Here is a 16,747-nt window from a genome sequence, read left to right on the forward strand (position 1 = left end):
AATGGGCCCCTTCTCAGAATCATGTATTTAAAGAAAAAATAAAATACAGAGGATTACAAAGGAAACTAAGTATATGGAAATATAGTTATCAATGTATGAAATGTATTAAAAGGAAAAAGGTTCACCGATCCTAGGTTAAAAATCAACCCCTTCTTTAGAGTCTTAAGAAATCTAATAAATATATTCATCTTACATCTTCTAGTTCATAGATTTGGGGGCAGAAAGGACCATCGTGGCTGTAGAACCACACATCCCCATCGATAGACAGAACCTGAGAAATGATTTGTCTCAGACTCACACAGCCCATCAGTACAAGACTGAACCCAGTCCAGGGCCCTTTCCGCTCTGCCTTATGCTACCTGTGAGAAAACAGACTCAGCAAGGCTGAAGGCCATACAGTCCAAGACTGGGTACAAAGTGAGAAGTAGAAGCTGATATCAAAGTTAACTCTTCTGGCTTTAAATCCAATCCTCTTTGCTTTGGGCATGACATGGGTAGGCAAGAATGACAAGACTTGGCCCTGCACATGTTTCTTCCTTCCTCCTCACTGACCTACTGTAACCTCCAGCTGTTTTGCCCTTGGCTTTCCAGATGTTCTAGTGAATGGGGAAGACCTGAAGTGCATGGTAAATAACTAGAGGAATGGAGGGTCTAATTACTTACTTGTTCACACTGGGCTTGTAGATCATCAGACTCAGAAAATCTTCACTGAATCCTGGGTATCTTCAGGCTAAATCCAAGCTGCATCAATAGTTGTTTGATGACCTTTGAGCCCAAATCCCTTTTAATCAAGGATGAATCTACATTAAATATTAAAAGGGAAAGGAAATGAGGTAAAAACTTAATACCTAACTACATTCTAGAGCATCATGAAGAAAAGTTTAAATACGAGTTTACCCAAAGGTTGTCAATATGGGCTGAGGGAAGATATGGCCAGCTCTGGACAGGTGTGAAGATGGGGACTGGGTCTGATGATTCCTTTACAATCTTAGAATTATCTGTCTGGGTCTTGTTTTTTTCAACTGTGAACCCCAAATTCAATGGAACTTTAGAGGTGGATTTGTCCCACTCCTATCTGGACAGCAACTGTTTTCTATAACATCTCTAACAATCATCTATCTAACAATCTAACAATCATCCAAACTTTATTTCAAGTTCTCCCATGATAAAATATTCATTGGAGTTCATTCCATTTTTTGACAAATATAAATATTAGGACCTTTTTAGATTAAATCAAAATCTTCGGGAAGAAAAGGGTAGGCAGTTCTCCTAATATCCTACTCCACATGGCATGCTCAAGGAATTGTAGAATCTGAGTCACTTTATTTGGACATTGGAAGAGACCTTAGTGGCTATCTGCCAGACATAGAGGCCTGTATTGGGCTACCCGAGTCTTTCTTACCTGTCCCAGGTCTTCGGTTGGCCAAACCGGATAAACGTATGAGAGAAAGGACGTTCCAGAGTCAAACAGGGGTTGAGCTTTATTTCAGGGTCCGGGTTACAAATGCAGGGGGGTCTTCCTTAGGAGGAAGAGGGGGAGATTTCCTAAGGAGGCTAAGCTTAAGGGATTGGAAATAGAAGTACAAGCGGGGAGAGAGGGGGAGGGGAGAGAGGAAAGAAAAGAAGCGGAGCCCTACTGTCCTCTTAGGCTCCACACGTGCTAAGAGAGAGCTTTCTGGCTTCCTCAATCCTACTTAATCTTCAGCCACACAGTTTGCATCTCAATACCGTGCTGTTAGGTAACTAGGTGTGCTCCAATCCGGGACGACCTCGAGGGCAGGGAGACTCCACCCATCACGTATCTCCCGGGGAGAGGCGGAAATACCCGAGCTAGCCGAGCTAGCTCAGTCTGACCTTCTCGAACCCCCGCTGTTCATGGAGGGCCTCGTAAGACTCTAAGATTTAGAAGTCCCACTTTTACCTGCCCGAGACCGTCCACACGGAATTGAGCTTCCAATCCCAACAGCTATCCAATTTAACCATAGTCCTAGAAAGATGTACACTATGGTAGCAATCGTTTTAAAGTCAGAAAACTTGTTTTTGAATTCTGTGTTTTCTTCTGCCTACATATGGAATAGCTTTCATTCATCTTTCCTGTTTCTGCTCTGTGGGGCTCAGAAGGAAAAGTAGAATCTGTCTTCTGCTCAAACAACTTAAAACAGGTGTTAGGACCATACCCTCATACTCCCAAATTATGTCTTCTGTTGGTTGAGCTTTGCTAGTTCCTTTCATGGTTCCTTTTGCCTCCTATCTCTCCAGTTCCCCTCCATCCTCATATTCTGAAGATAGTCAGTTTGGTTGATCATAATCTGATGCCCCCCAAATGAACATATACTCTCATGGTCCAATCCTCTCATGTTACAAATGAAGAGACCAAAGTATGACTCAGTAACATAAAATGACTTGCCCAGGGCCACACAGTGGCGTAAGTGACAAAAGTGGTTCTAGGAAGGTTCAAGTCTTCTGGAACTCCCAGGATATCACCCTTTCCAAGGTATCTCTGTTCTAATTGGACATAGGCAGCTCTTCCTTAATCTCCAATGTCCCTGAGCCCCTATGTAGTACTGCTGAGGATGGACACTCTGGAGAGTGCTGGAGTATCAGTGTGGTGTGACAGAGAGAGTGATGAGCCTAGAATCCATCCATCCATGAGACAGCAGCTATACTAGGCCCTGAGGATCCAAAGTCCTCTCCCTCTAAGAGTTTCTGCTTCATTGGGGGAGTCACCATTTATCTAAATATATATGAAGATAAATTGAAAGGAGTTACACAATTGTTTAGGGAAGGAGGGTATTAGCGGCTGGGAATGGGGGAAGAGACTAGAGGAAAGGATTCAGATAGAAGGTAGAGCTTGGAAGGGGTCTCTCCTCACCTTAGCCTCTCAGGATCCTTCTCTTTGTGTATCATCAAATCTTCTGATTCCTTTCCCAGCATTCTTTCCACATTTATAATAATGATAATAGCTGGCATTTCTTAAATACCTACTATGTGCAAAGGACTGAACACATATTATCCCATTTTATGTTCACAATACCCCTCTGAGACAGGTGCTGTTTTTATCTCCATTTCAGAAAATGTAGGCTTACAGAGGGTAAGGGACTGGCCAGGGCCACAGAGCTGGCAAGTGTCTGAGACTGGGCCCAGCACTCCACACACTGTGAGAAGAGATTTCAGGGGCATCTAGTCTCACTCATACGTGAAAAAAGAATCCCCACTCTTGCCTTCCCACCCAAGGTCATCCATCCTCTGCTTGAAACTCTTCAGTGTGGGTCAGAGTGTCCTCCCAGGGCATTCTGTTCACTCTACTCTTGAACAGTGAGCATTGTTAGGCAGACGCCAGGCCTCATCCTCCATGTTCCATCTCTGTCAGTTAGTGTTTGGCTGTTCATTCCAAGGCTCAGCAGACTCCCTCCATGTGTACTTTGAATGAGCAGTCCATGGAATTCCAAAGGTTAAAGTTTAGAGGGACATGGGCTGGTCCTTGTCAGTGCCTGCTCTTTCAGAAGACAGAGCTGCCCAGTCTGCCCCAGAGCGGAGAAGTATCCCAGAGCCAGCCAACTAGTGACCCCTAGATTTAAAGGCCTTCTCTATCTTAGACATTCGAGAAGACCAGCATTTAAGAATCAGGAAGGGAGGGAAGGTAAGCTGATCCAGGCTGGATACCTGTGGCCTTAATGAACCAATCCCTTGCTATTCAACCATTAATTTTTTTAAATCCCAATCTCCCAGAACTCCATTTTCAGAATTGAGTTTGTTCCTTTCCTTAAATAGCTATAATGTCTTTATCTATCATGGCCTCCTTCCTTCTTTTCTCCCTCCCTCCTTCCTTCACTCTGTTCCTTCCTCCCTTTTTCCCCCTTCCTCTCCCTCTCTCCCTTTCCTTTCCTTTCCTTTCCTTTCCTTTCCTTTCCTTTCCTTTCCTTTCCTTTCCTTTCCTTTCCTTTCCTTTCCTTTCCTTCCCTTTCCTTCCCTTTCCTTCCCTTCCTTCCCTCCCCCTCCCTCCCTTTCTCTTTTTTTTCTTTCTTTCTTTCTTTCTTTCTTTCTTTCTTTCTTTCTTTCTTTCTTTCTTTCTTTCTTTCTTTCTTTCTTTCTTTCTTTCTTTCTTTCTTTCTTCCTTCCTTCCTTCCTTCCTTCCTTCCTTCCTTCCTTCCTTCCTTCCTTCCTTCCTTCCTTTCTTTCTTTCTTTCTTTCTTTCTTTCTTTCTTTCTTTCTTTCTTTCTTCCTTCCTTCCTTCCTTCCTTCCTTCCTTCCTTCCTTCCTTCCTTCCTTCCTTCCTTCCTTCCTTCCTTTCTCTCTCTCTCTCTCTTTCTTTCTTTCTAGAGCTAGCCTGTTTTTGAAGAACAAGATGAAAACTCTGCAGTTTCCTCTGGATGTATTTCTAATAATATTTATTCAGACTGCTATTTCATGAACCATATAAATATTGATCACACAAAACAGCTCTTGAATCCCCAACAAATTTCAAAAAGAAGTCTTGTTCCTTCTGAGGGCACGAAGAGGAGACATTTGGTTGTGGATTCTTTTAAGGAGTCATGCCAAGAAGGTTGGCATGCTCTGGTGGTGGGGTGGGGGAGGCATTTAGGTAAGATGGAGTTTGGATTCTCTCTCTCTCTCACTCTCCCACCATTCTGTCCTTGATTTCTTCAATTTCTCCTGGCTTCTTCCAAGTCTCAGCACAAATTCTACCTTCTGTAAGAAGTTAAAAGTTGATGACTTCTTTCTCCTACTTACCTCCAATTTGTTCTGTAGATCTTGTTTGTGTGTAGTTGTTCGCCCTCTCCCATTAGGGTCCAGGATCTTTGAGGATCAGGATTATTTGGAGTTTTTTGTATTCCCAGGGTCAAACACAGGGCCTTGTATGTAACAGATTCCTGTTGCCTGCCTGTCTTGCTCAATGCACACAGCCCATGCCGCCGTTTCCTCCTCTCCTCCGTAATTTGCTGCTCTCTTTAGTTTCCCACAGCAGTTTCACAATTGCTTAAAAATTGAAATTAATAAAGGACACAGCCTTCCACTCACAGTGAAGGACAGGGTGGAGGGAGGGAGTGATCAGGAAGGATGTGGCTTTCACTTCCCAGGTGGAAGTTGGTAAGAGACAAGAGAGTGTGATGACTTCCATTTGGGAGATACCTTCTTTTTTAAGTGGCTGTGAGTTCTGCAGGCTTGCATGTAGACTGGGAAACTTTTGGGGTAAGGCTCTGCTATCCTGGGGAACAGTCCTACAATTCCAGAGATGAGGGGCCAGATGACATGTCAGGGGATTCACCAGTGACCTGTGTGACCACAAAGCTTCCCAACCCCTGGCAGTGTTTTTGTAAGAGGTCAGCCTCATGTTTCAGAGAGCCTGCCCTTTGAACAACCTCAGGGACGAGCATGCCTTTGCTTATGGGTTTTAGATGTGGAGAAATTGAGACTGGTGCTGTTTCACTTCTTGTTTCACTCCGGAATTATTTTTATTATGTTATATCTCTGAAAGTTTTAGTTAAGATGTGTTACTAAGAGAAATGGAAGCTGAGTTAGAAGTGAGATGTCAATCATATGTTCTTCCTCATGGTCCCACTCATCATCTTTATGACTTCTAAGACTCAACCAAATCCTTCATGGCCACCACTACTGTTAAACTCCTAGTGACCTAGTAGAGGGGAAAAATATCAGTTAAGAATGGTGAAAATAAATGTCTCTTTATGTATTTGAGATTTTCAAAAGGTTTATCATATCCATACTATACCATATGCTATGTTATTGTTACCCCACTAAGCTTGCATTGGTTGTGGACAAAGACATCAAATCTGTCTTGATTCCATAGCATGTATAAAAATCATAGGAACTGATGGAAAGTAAGATTTCAAAACGTTGATGAATTTAACTGAGGAGAAAGAAACAAAAAGAATCTGAAATCAAGATTGTTGTTTCAGTAAAGGAAAAGGCTTTGGAAGGAGCTAATAATCATGGCTGAAGAAGGCAGCAGATGACTAAGACCATCCTATAATGTGGGAGAGAGAAGGATCTTCCCCCAAACTTCCACTTTAGCTTAGTCAGAGGGCAGTGCCAAAATGTGTACGTGCATATGTACATGTGTGTGTATGTCTGTGTATGAATGGGACAGAAAGGAACCAAAAATCTCAACCAGTTTTAGAGCTATACATTCTTGCTTCTCATACATTTGTACTCAAGTCAGTTCAATATACATTTGTTAAATGTGCAAAGCACTGTGCTAGGGTATAAAGGTAAAAAAAAAAGTATGTGTGTGGGACCATGTGCACGAGAGTCCAGCAATAGAAAATACACACAAAGAAATTTCAATATGGATAAAGTGGTAGTCATTAGATAATCAGAAAGTGAGGTAGTACCACCATAGCCGGACTTTGAAGGAAGCTAAGAGTCGGAGGAGAGGAGGGAGGATGAAGTATAGAAGAGTAACTGAAATCCTTTCCAACCTCAGAATCTGGGGTGAAGTTCACAGTAAGGTTCTGATTGAAACCTTACTCTGGTTCCCCTTTTCCCCTCTCATGCCTGCCCCACTTCTCTCTCAAAGGTCTTCTTTTGGTGACAGCCAAAGCTAAAATGAGAAAAGAGGGGAAATTGTTGAGAGGGAACCAGCTTAACTGAGCTGTCTCTGCTATGTCTTACAAGCAGCTGTCTGGCATCTGCTAGTCCACATTCCCAACCTTTTCTAAGCTTCCCTGAGTGCATCCTTAAATAGGGAAACTTCTCTTTTTTGATGTCTGGCTTGCAAGATTGATCAGGTCATACGCAATCGTCCAGCACCATGATTACACAAAGGCTCTAATGTGAGTTGGGGGATTTTCTGACTATCTTTGGGGCACTGTGCTTTGAATAGCACATCTGGAGGAGGAGGATTGGCAGAAGCTTCTAGCAACTGTGTTTATCTGACAAGAGATTCTGAGAGGCACGGAGAAATAGAGAAAGAGACACAGAAAGAGACAGAGGGACAGAAACACAGATGGATACATAGATATACATATGTGTATGCACGCGCACACACACACACACACACACACACACACACACACACACATATATATATATATATATATGTATATATATGGTCAGAGAGACAGAGAGACAGAAATGGATAAACAGAGACAGAGAAACACAGAGAGAAGTAGACCAGTTCTGTGATACCGAGAAAGTCTCAAATGTTCTACTTCCCATAATCCCTGAAACTCATGATGGCTCTGGAAGGGACAAAACACAGGCTGTCAGACCCTAGTGCTTCCTTTCTCACTGCCCTCTTTTTGGGTTCTTTCCCAGTTCACTGGCACTTAAGGCTATATTTGTAACCTGAACCAGCTTTCCAAAGGCTTCCTTGTCTGCCCTTGATGGAGAGAGGATTCAGGTGATGTCAGTAGCAGGCAGTAGCAGCCCAGAAGGTCTATGCAGGTACCATACAGAGTTTGTGAGCAGCAGCTTTAAATCAAGCGTATTAGAAAAGTGATGAAAATTGGGGAAAAACTAGTAAAATGATGGACTTCCTTGGTGAATATGCTACTCTTATCAGTAAGATATAGTCTTTAAATTGTCATTTTTTTCAAGTGAAAATGAACTTGTCCCTGTTTGTTAGCCATACTCTTTTATTAAGGCCCATTCAGGATTAAATACAACAGATTCAGCTTTTCATTGGTTTGTCCATCTGGGATGGACAGTATAAGTGGACTATATTGGATGCAGAATTGAACAGGCGGGGAATGAGCTGAGGTGCCTTTGGAAAACTGCAAAATGCTTTTAATGACCCTGAATTTCTCCTGGAAAAAAATCACTCCTTTAAAACAGGCTTCTATTAAATACCTACTGTATACCAAGCCTTAGCTGAGCAGGCAGCAAACCCCAAAACTGTAACTAGAAAAAGAAAACAACATTTATTTACATTAGCTAAGAATTTATAAAGCCTTCTCAATTTTGCAAACCCTTTGACGTTATCTCAGTTAATTTTCACAATCACCCAGTGAAAATGAAGGTATTATTATCCCCATTTTACAGATGAGGAAACTGAGGCTCAGAGCAGTAAAGTGACTTGGTGAGGGTCACAGACTCAGCAAGTGTCTGAGGCAGGACTCAAACTGAGGTCTTCCTGATAATAGCTGACATTTATATAGCACTTATGTGCCTGGCACTGTGCTAAACAATTTTCCAATGATCATCCCATGTAATCCTCATAACAATCCTGCTATTATTATCCTCATTAAATAGATGAGGAAGCTGAGAAAAAGATAGGTTAAGTGACTTGACCAGGGTGACAAAGCTAATAAGAGTCCAAGGTTAAATTTGAACTCAGGGTTCATGTTTGCATCCATGCCATCTAGTGGTTATCAGATTGGTTTGACTGTTAGTGAAATCTTTTTAGTATAAAGTGTCTGACTACCCAACGTGAGGGGGTCTTCTTTTCATTTTAAACGTCCTTGGGAGGGGATCTTGTTTAGATGTGGGATGACCAGATTGCCTCTGAGGCAGCTGGTGCTATTACAATGAATTGAGTCTTGGGGCTTGACTAGAGCCTTTAGACCTCAATGTCATCCATTCAAGGAACATTAATTAAGCATCAATGATTTGTCAGGAGCTATGTTGTGCATTGGGGATAGTCTATTTGGAGGCACTGTCACCTCAGCTCCACCTTTGTCCCTATACATTTTTTGTCCTTGCTTATAGCAGGCTCCCATAACATGGCCAGTGGAAAGCAGGAGAAGATGAATTACTATGTGGGCATTGATGTGGGAACAGGCAGTGCCCGGGCAGCTTTGATCAGCCAGCAGGGGACCCTTGCTGCTTATGCAGAATACCCCATCCAAAAGTGGGAACCTCACGCAGACCACCACGAGCAATCCTCTGATGACATTTGGGCTGCATGCTGCATTGTCACAAAGGTAAGGGTGAGACCTGGAAGTCTCTTTGTTGGAAAGTATAAAATGATTGCTTTTTTCAGGTGGAAAATGTCCCAGGGGACCTCTGGGATACTGTAGAATGAATGATGGGGTTGAATTCAGAGGACCTCAGCTTCAGGGCCAGATTTGCTACTTCCTACCTATGTGAACTTGGGCGTGACCAAAGATACATGGCTCATAGTTCTGTCTGTCAATGATCTTGACACCAAATTGAATTTGACTCCTTGGGGAGGAAGTGAAATACTCGTGGGCTCAAAGGATCATAGATTTAGAATTGGAAGGGATCTTAGTAACTTCATTTTGCAGATGGGGAAACTGAATCACAAGGAGGATAAGTGACTTGTCCAGTGCCATGCACATGATACATAATAGTGTAAGATTTGGTCCTACAAGTCCTTATTGCCTCTCCTTTGTTCTGGTTTTGTACGACAATTCTTTGTTCTCTTTTACTAACCTGCAAAGGCTAGGGATAAAGAGCTCCCTTTGTCCTCTATTTTTCTTTATTTTTTAAGTGCTGGTTTCTCTTTGCTCTCTGTTCTTGAATTTGGCCCTTTAAATATTCATGAAATGCTTGGTAATTTGCAGATGGACAATTCACCGTTCTGTCATTATTGATCAGTCTTCTCAAACATTAATGAGCCCTGTGCAGCCGGGAGCACCCAGAGAAGAAGGCAAGGGGTTGAGGAGCTGGGGAGAGACGATGGAGTGCAATATCTGAGAGATCTCCTCTCTTCTGCCTGTTTAATTTTCCATTCTTTTTGGTGTGAATTGTCTCCTCTTTGCCCTAGGGTCTCCACTGGTCTTCTAGGACATAACCCCTTTTGCCATTAAGGAAATTGTCAAGGAGAAAATGTAATTCCCTGATGAAAAGCTGCTTTAACATAGTCTACTCTAAGTATAGCTTGGTTTTAATGGCTAATTTTTATCATTTGCAAGTGACAGCCAACTTATTACTTGTTTGCTTTCTAATATTTCTACCAGTCACCACTGACTATTCATCAAAAGAGACACAGGGGAGCAAATAGAAAACACCCAATTTAGTCTAGATAAAAGTGAGGTTCAACCATAGGCTTTAATCTCTGTTGGCCTAGCTTTCCCTTATTTCTACTTTGCTGGGGTAGATCTGCTTCTTATTTCCCTGATTTTCTCCATTTTGGGATAGAATCATAAAATCACAGAGGAGAAAGGAACTGATCAGGATTATCTTGACCACATTTCTGACCAGTTGTCTTCTAGTCTGTGTTGGAGGACCCAAGTGGAGGGAGGAAAGGGGAGACAGACTTAGCTGTGTTGGAAAGAAAAGAAATGCTGTGAATGAGAAGAGTTGCACAGTAGCTGGACTGATATGGGAGGAAGAGCGTGACCTTCAGTGAAGTATGTCAAATAAAGCCTGCATAACCAGTTATTTCAAATGCTAAAGGGGGAATTCTGGTTGAGGTAGAGGTTAGAATACATGGTCTCCAAGGTGCCCTCCAGTTCTCTGGGTCTGTATATTCTCTGATCTATCTATCTATCTATCTATCTATCTATCTATCTATCTATCTATCTATCTAGATATCTATATCAGATAGATAGATATAGATATCTATCTATATATATGATAAACAAGAGATCTGTTCAGATATGTGTCATCATAAAAAAGTGAGATACCTTTATAAACATACAGAGAGGCATTCTTGATCATTGTAAAGAGCTACAAAAACCTAGGGCAGCAAGATGGAACAGTGGTTAGAATACTGGGAGTCAGGAAGACTTGAGTTCAAATCTAATTTCAGATATTTCCTAACCTGGGCAAGTCAATTAATTCTGTTTACCTCACTTTCCTCATCTATCAAATGAGCTGGAGAAGGAAATGTCAAATCATCCTTGAATCTTTGCCAAGAAAATCCCAAATGGGGTCACAAAGAGTCACATGACTGAAAAAAAGAACTGAAAAAATAAAAAAAAAAAACCCTAAATATCTATTAGTGAATGAATGTCTTAATGAGTGAGAAGTGACGTGATAGAGTATTAATGTGCTTTTAGACAGGATAAATATAAATTAAGAAATAAACCTACAAAGTATTCTTTTAAGTCTACTCCAGTGCCAAGCACAGTGTGTGGCACATTGTAAATGCTTTACAAATGTTAATTAAATGACTGAGTGAAGACACAAGTACCAGACATGCTGACCAGGAGTATAGACTGTCCAGAGAGTGTGTGAGAGAAGCAAAATGTACTTAAATGTCGCCCTAGCTTGTTGTTTCTAAAGCCCTGAATGACTCCTAATCAATAAAATCTTCTATGAAAGGCCTGCCGTGTGCCTGGTCCTGTGCTGTGCGATGGGGATACAAGCAGAAAGAACAAGACCATCCACGCTATCAAGAAGTTATATTTGATCAGGGAATAGACTAACCCATTTATACCTATTAACTCATCAATCCTACTACTGAGTATATATGCCAAGATAGTCTAACACAAGAAGGAAAAGATACGCACAAATATATACATACATACATATAGACATCTACATATATGTATATCCATATATAAAATGTATATATGTATATGTGTGTAGATAGATGTGCATATATACTTATATATGCATATACATTTCCAGCTACTCATAAGAGTACTTTTTGTTGTTGTAATAGCAAATTACAGAGGGAAAAAAATGTGTCTACTGAGACACTATAGAGGCAGCTCAGTGGTACAGTAGATAAGAGGATTGGGGCTGGAGTCAGGAAGAGCATAGTTCAAATCTGACCTGGGATATTTATTAGGGCAAGTCATTTAACCTCTGTTTTGCCTCAGTTTCCTCAATTGTAAAATAGGGATAAGAAAAGCACTTAGCAGAGTACCTAGTACTTTTTTGTTGCTGTGGTGGTGGTGCAGTCATTTTTGTCACGTCTGACTCCTCATGACCCCATTTGGGGTTTTCTTGGTAAAAATGCTGGAATGGTTTATCATTTCCTTCTCCAACTCATTTGACAGATGAGAAAACTGAGGCAAACAGGGTGAAATGATTTGTCCAGGGTCACACAAGATTTGAACTCAAGGAGATGAGTCTTCCGGACTTCAGCCCTGGCACTCATGTCCACTGTGCTACCTAGCTGCCTTATGCCTAGCATATAGCACGTATTTAATACATGCTCGTTTCCTTCCTTTATTTCATTGTTTCAGGAATGGTTCAATAGACATAAAAAGGAAGGAATGGAAGATGATACAAAGGTAGTAAGTAATAAGCTGCTGGAGATATGTTGAGTGTCAACATTCATTTTCAACAAGGATTTATTAAGTGACTATTATGTGCCAGGTACTGGGGATAGAAAGACAAAAGTGACAAAAATTGATCAATCAGGCAACAAACGTGTATTAAGCAGTTTGTACTGCTAGGCCTTGTGCCATTGTGAGGAGATGCCATGTACATGACAGTTGCTAAACCTTGTCTTTTCTATTCTGAGAGCTTCTCTGGAACCTTACCCCTTTTCTCTACCCCCTTCCAGACACTTCTCTGATTCAGTTTCCCATTAACTCTCCCACTAATTGGTGTCTGTGCCTCAGATCTCTCTCCTCTACAATCCACTTCCATTGAGAGGCCAAAATGATGTTTCTGAAACAAAGGTCAGTTCCTTTCTTCATAAACTCCACAAGAAAAAATTTAATAATGAAACTCACAAAACCATAAAGATCCAACTTGGCCCGAAACAAGAGAGATGAGAAGATATCTCCCCTAGCTAACCCTTTGCAATGGTGGTAGTGGAATCATAGGTGTGGATAATTGCAAATATGTTCAGATATTTTCGAATATCAGTCAGTTTTGTTGGTGTTTCCTACTTCTTTTTTCTTAAACAAATAAACAAACAAGTTTTGTCATAAAGTTTAGCTCTCTGGGAGCTATTCCTTATAGTGATGAAATCCCAAAGAGGAAGCAATCTAGAGAATGTAAAAACAAAATGTATCAATAAAAATCAGTTAAAATAATCTGCAGTGGTTCTCTCTGCCCCGCTAGGACCAAATACCATTTCCTCTGCTGTTATTTAAAGCCCTTCACATCCTGGTCCCAATCTACCCTTCTAGGCTTGCTATATATTACTACCCTGCTCCTAGCCTGTGGTCCAGCTAAACTGACCTTCTAGTTCTTCATACATATCTCCTGTCTCTGCATCTTTTCCCAGCCTGTCTTCCATGACTAGAATGTATTTCCTCTTCACTTCTACCTCTTAGAATGCTCAACTTTCTTCAAAACTCAACCCAGGGCCAACCATAGTCAGCCTGTCCTGATTCTCCCTATCAATATTTATTTTTCTTTGTATTTATTGGGTATATTTCATTATATACCCGTATATTTTATACATTTATCTGTATATGTGTACATTTCACTTTATGCACATGTTCTTTCCCTGATAGAACAGAAGTTCCCTGAGGGCAAGCTCATAGATTGTAAGTGATTAATAAATGCCTTTTGATTGGTTGATAAAGGGTTAACATCATCAATTTTGGAGAACACAGAGTAGCCCAGTCTGACCATGATATAGAGTGCTTGGAGGGAAGTAATTGATATCAATCCAGAAAGGAATGATTAGAACCTCATTCTGGGTACAGACCTATCTGACTGAGTTGCATCTTCTCTTTTTACAGAAAGTGGTACAAGGAATAGACACTACTTTGATTCGAGGACTTGGTTTTGATGCCACATGCTCACTGGTTGTCTTGGATGAGCAGTTCCAACCATTGCCAGTAAACAAGGAAGGTATAAACGAGATGGGCACCATTCATTCCTTCATCTTTTGAAGTCCCATCATAGGACATTTGAAAACATTGATGCAAAAGTATTCAGAACTTAATTCCATCCCATGCCTTTTCTTCTCACACACACTGGGGGTGGGAAGGTCCATTCACATCTAGACCTAAAATAATGTTTTGTTTTGAACATGCTTGAGCACCCATTCTATATGACTTTAGCATTATATTGTATGATTATTTGTGTATGTAGTATATCTTCCTTATCCTTTCCATGAGGGGCATGGTTTGTATCCTATTTAAACATTTCGTATGTTAGAACACTCAGGAGAGAGCTCTTCATACAGAAGACCAATGGGTATTTGTGGATTAAAAAAACAATACTTTAATTCAGATCAGAGAGGAAAGTTTTCTGGTTGGAGTATCAGGGAGGTCTTTGCAAACATTTGAGGTAAATTTTGAAGGATGATTAGAAATTGGATAAATAGAGCTGAGGGGTGGGGGGGCATGGAGAGATGATTAATTAATTAATTAATGAAAAGGAATTAATGATGGACTTTCTGGATATCAAGCCCTATGCTAAGGATTGGAGATAAAAACAGAAAATTGAGTCAGTCCTAATTCTCAAGGATCTCTTGCTCTAATTGAAAGAGGGAACATATTAAGAAGGGTGAGCTGCTAAGTGGGAGGAAAGGCCTGGTGGTCCTAAGGTTTCAGTGGCAGGTGAGATGGCAAGGTCCAGGGGTAAAGGGAAAGAACTATAGTAAAAACCCTTGAATGGTTTATTATGGGTTAAATAGACTTTGGGGCTGGTCTGGGGATCTACCATCATTTCTATCATTCACAGAGCTGGAGGTGACTCATTGGAGTTGGAAGGCATGTCAGAGTTTGTCTATTACCACTTGTACCTGAAGAGAAATTCTTTCCATATGGTCATTTGGCCTCTACTTGAACGCCTCCAATGATGTGAAACCCTCCCTCTACTTGATGAAGCAGCAAATTCCCTTTTTGGTTAGCTCTAATTGTCAGGAAGGTCTTCTTTGTATTTGTCCTAAATCTGCCCCATTTCCTTTTCAATCCATTGGTCCTTGCTCTTCTAGGTCCATTTAAAACACATCTACTCCCTCTTCCATGTGATAGCAGGCATCACTTCCTTCCTCTTTCAGGTCTTCTCTGGTTTCGTCACCCCTAGTTTCATCTTCTGATCCCTTTATGTCCTGAACCTTTATGCCTCTCCATCCTGTTTGTCCCTTTCTAGACACATCATCTTTATTAATGTCTTTCTCAAAATATGATGCCTAGAACTTGGTCAGTCAAAAAGTATCTTTTACTTGCCTGGAGCTGTGTTGAGAGCTGGAAATACAAAGAAAAAGAAAAAAAACGCAATCCTTGCTTTAAGAAACTAACATTCTAATGAGGAGACAATGTACCCCCAAAATGTACATGTAAGATGTATTATAGAGATGATGGGAAGGGAGATCAGTAGAAAGGCACTACTGGGCGGGAAGGAACAGTCTTTATAGTGAACACTCTCTTATAAAGAGTGGGTTTTGAGTTGATTCTTGAAAGAAACCTGGGATTCTAAGAAATAGAAGAAGGAAGAACTTTCCAGCCAAGGGGGACATGCAGGAGAAAGAAATGGAGTTGGGAAGTGGAATGTTTCATTCAAGGAACAGCAAAAAGACCAATACCACTATATTGTAGAGTATGTGAAGAGTTATAAAGACTGGAAATGTAGGAAAGGCAGAGTGTGAAAGGCTTCAAAAGCCAAACAAGATTTTGTATTTAAACTGACCCCAGTCCTCCAGATGGGGCCCCATGAAAGATCCTGGTAAGAAGTTAGAGGCCTGGCTGCTGGTTTTATCTGTGCTCTAGGAGAATCAATGATGAAGAATGTTTAACAGAATTTTCCTCGAGGCAGAATGTTCTAGGGAAGGAAGAAGCCAAGGTGTCTATTCCTAGAAGAACATGTATTCTGAGTTCCAGATCAAATTATCATGTCATGGGGTCCTTGAGCTAAAAGGGACCTTAAAGACTATCAAGTCCAATTCTCACATTTTACAGAAAAGGAAACTGAGTTTCAGAAAAGTTGTGACTTGCTCATGGTCACAAAGCCAGTAAGTCTGAGCACAGCACTTGAGGTCAGATGTCTCTGGCTCCAAGTCCAGCATTCTCCCAAGTATCCCATGCTGACTTTATTTGAAGTCAACTTGAGTCAACAAGTACTTACTAAGCACTTGCTACATATCAGGCACTATGCTGAGAGCTGAGGATACAATGAAAAGACAAAAATAAGAACAGTCCCTGCTCCAAAGAGCTCACTGTCTGGCAGAGGAGACAAGATGCAGGCAACTATGTGTGAACAAGAAGATGTAGGATAAATTAGAGATAACCAACAGAGGAAAGGCTTTGGCATGGAGGAAATCAGAAAAGGCTTCTTGTAGAACTGGGATCTTAAGCAAGCCAAGGATGCCAGGAGGCAGAAATGAGGAGGCAGAGAATTCTACAAACCTGAATGAATAAAAAAGGATTTATTGAGCACTGAGGATATTATTTATTCATCATTATTAATAAATAATACACTTCTTATTTACTGTGTGAGAGGCACTAAGCCTAATGAAATTTCAGGCACACATTCTGCTCATAAGCTGGTGGTTGTGTTTACCTCTGTCAGAGACTTTTCAGAATCAGTGACCCTGGCTTTTAGGAATCCTTGTTGTATGCATGACCAGGTAATGTTGCCCATACATTGTGCGACTAGGCTTTTAGTCTACTTGCCTCAAAAAGATAGAATTAGTTGCCCCTCACAACTAGAAATTATGAAAGACGTCTTTTTGGGCTCAATCAGAGAGATTACTTTCAAACAACCAGAGCTGGTTAATATAGGAACTAAATGCTTTGTGTTATATTGAGTTCTTATCATTGGAGGTATTCCTCCTCAGTAGAAAGAGGCTAAATAGCCATGTCTAAGAATCATGGTGCACTGCCATCTCCAAAGAATGAAATTGTTGGCATTGTGGTATTTCCGAGTCACAAGGGACCTAAGAAGCAACTGAATTCAACCCATACCTGAACAAATATCCCCTCTCCAACAGAACACGTAAATAGTCATCTGGCTTCTATTC

General features: G+C 41.0%; 1 protein-coding gene across 14 annotated transcripts in view; it reads left to right on the top strand.

Moving 5' to 3' along the window:
* Positions 1-16,747, top strand: part of FGGY (FGGY carbohydrate kinase domain containing) — a 537,121-nt gene that overhangs the window by 20,235 nt on the left and 500,139 nt on the right. For 6 of the 14 annotated variants that reach the window (XM_072649650.1, XM_072649654.1, XM_072649644.1 and 3 more), the window contains exons 2-3: positions 8,668-8,882; positions 13,521-13,632. The exons of 2 other annotated variants lie outside the window; for them this stretch is intronic. In XM_072649650.1, the coding sequence (XP_072505751.1) occupies positions 8,682-8,882; positions 13,521-13,632 (313 nt within the window). In that variant the 5' untranslated portion in view covers positions 8,668-8,681. Of the gene's footprint in view, positions 1-3,477; positions 3,641-8,667; positions 8,883-13,520; positions 13,633-16,747 lie in introns of those variants that run through there. 6 more of the 14 variants (XM_072649646.1, XM_072649648.1, XM_072649658.1 and 3 more) reach the window with 6 other exon arrangements.

The sequence above is a fragment of the Notamacropus eugenii genome, chromosome 2, assembly GCF_028372415.1.
Source record: "Notamacropus eugenii isolate mMacEug1 chromosome 2, mMacEug1.pri_v2, whole genome shotgun sequence".
NCBI lineage: Eukaryota > Metazoa > Chordata > Mammalia > Diprotodontia > Macropodidae > Notamacropus > Notamacropus eugenii.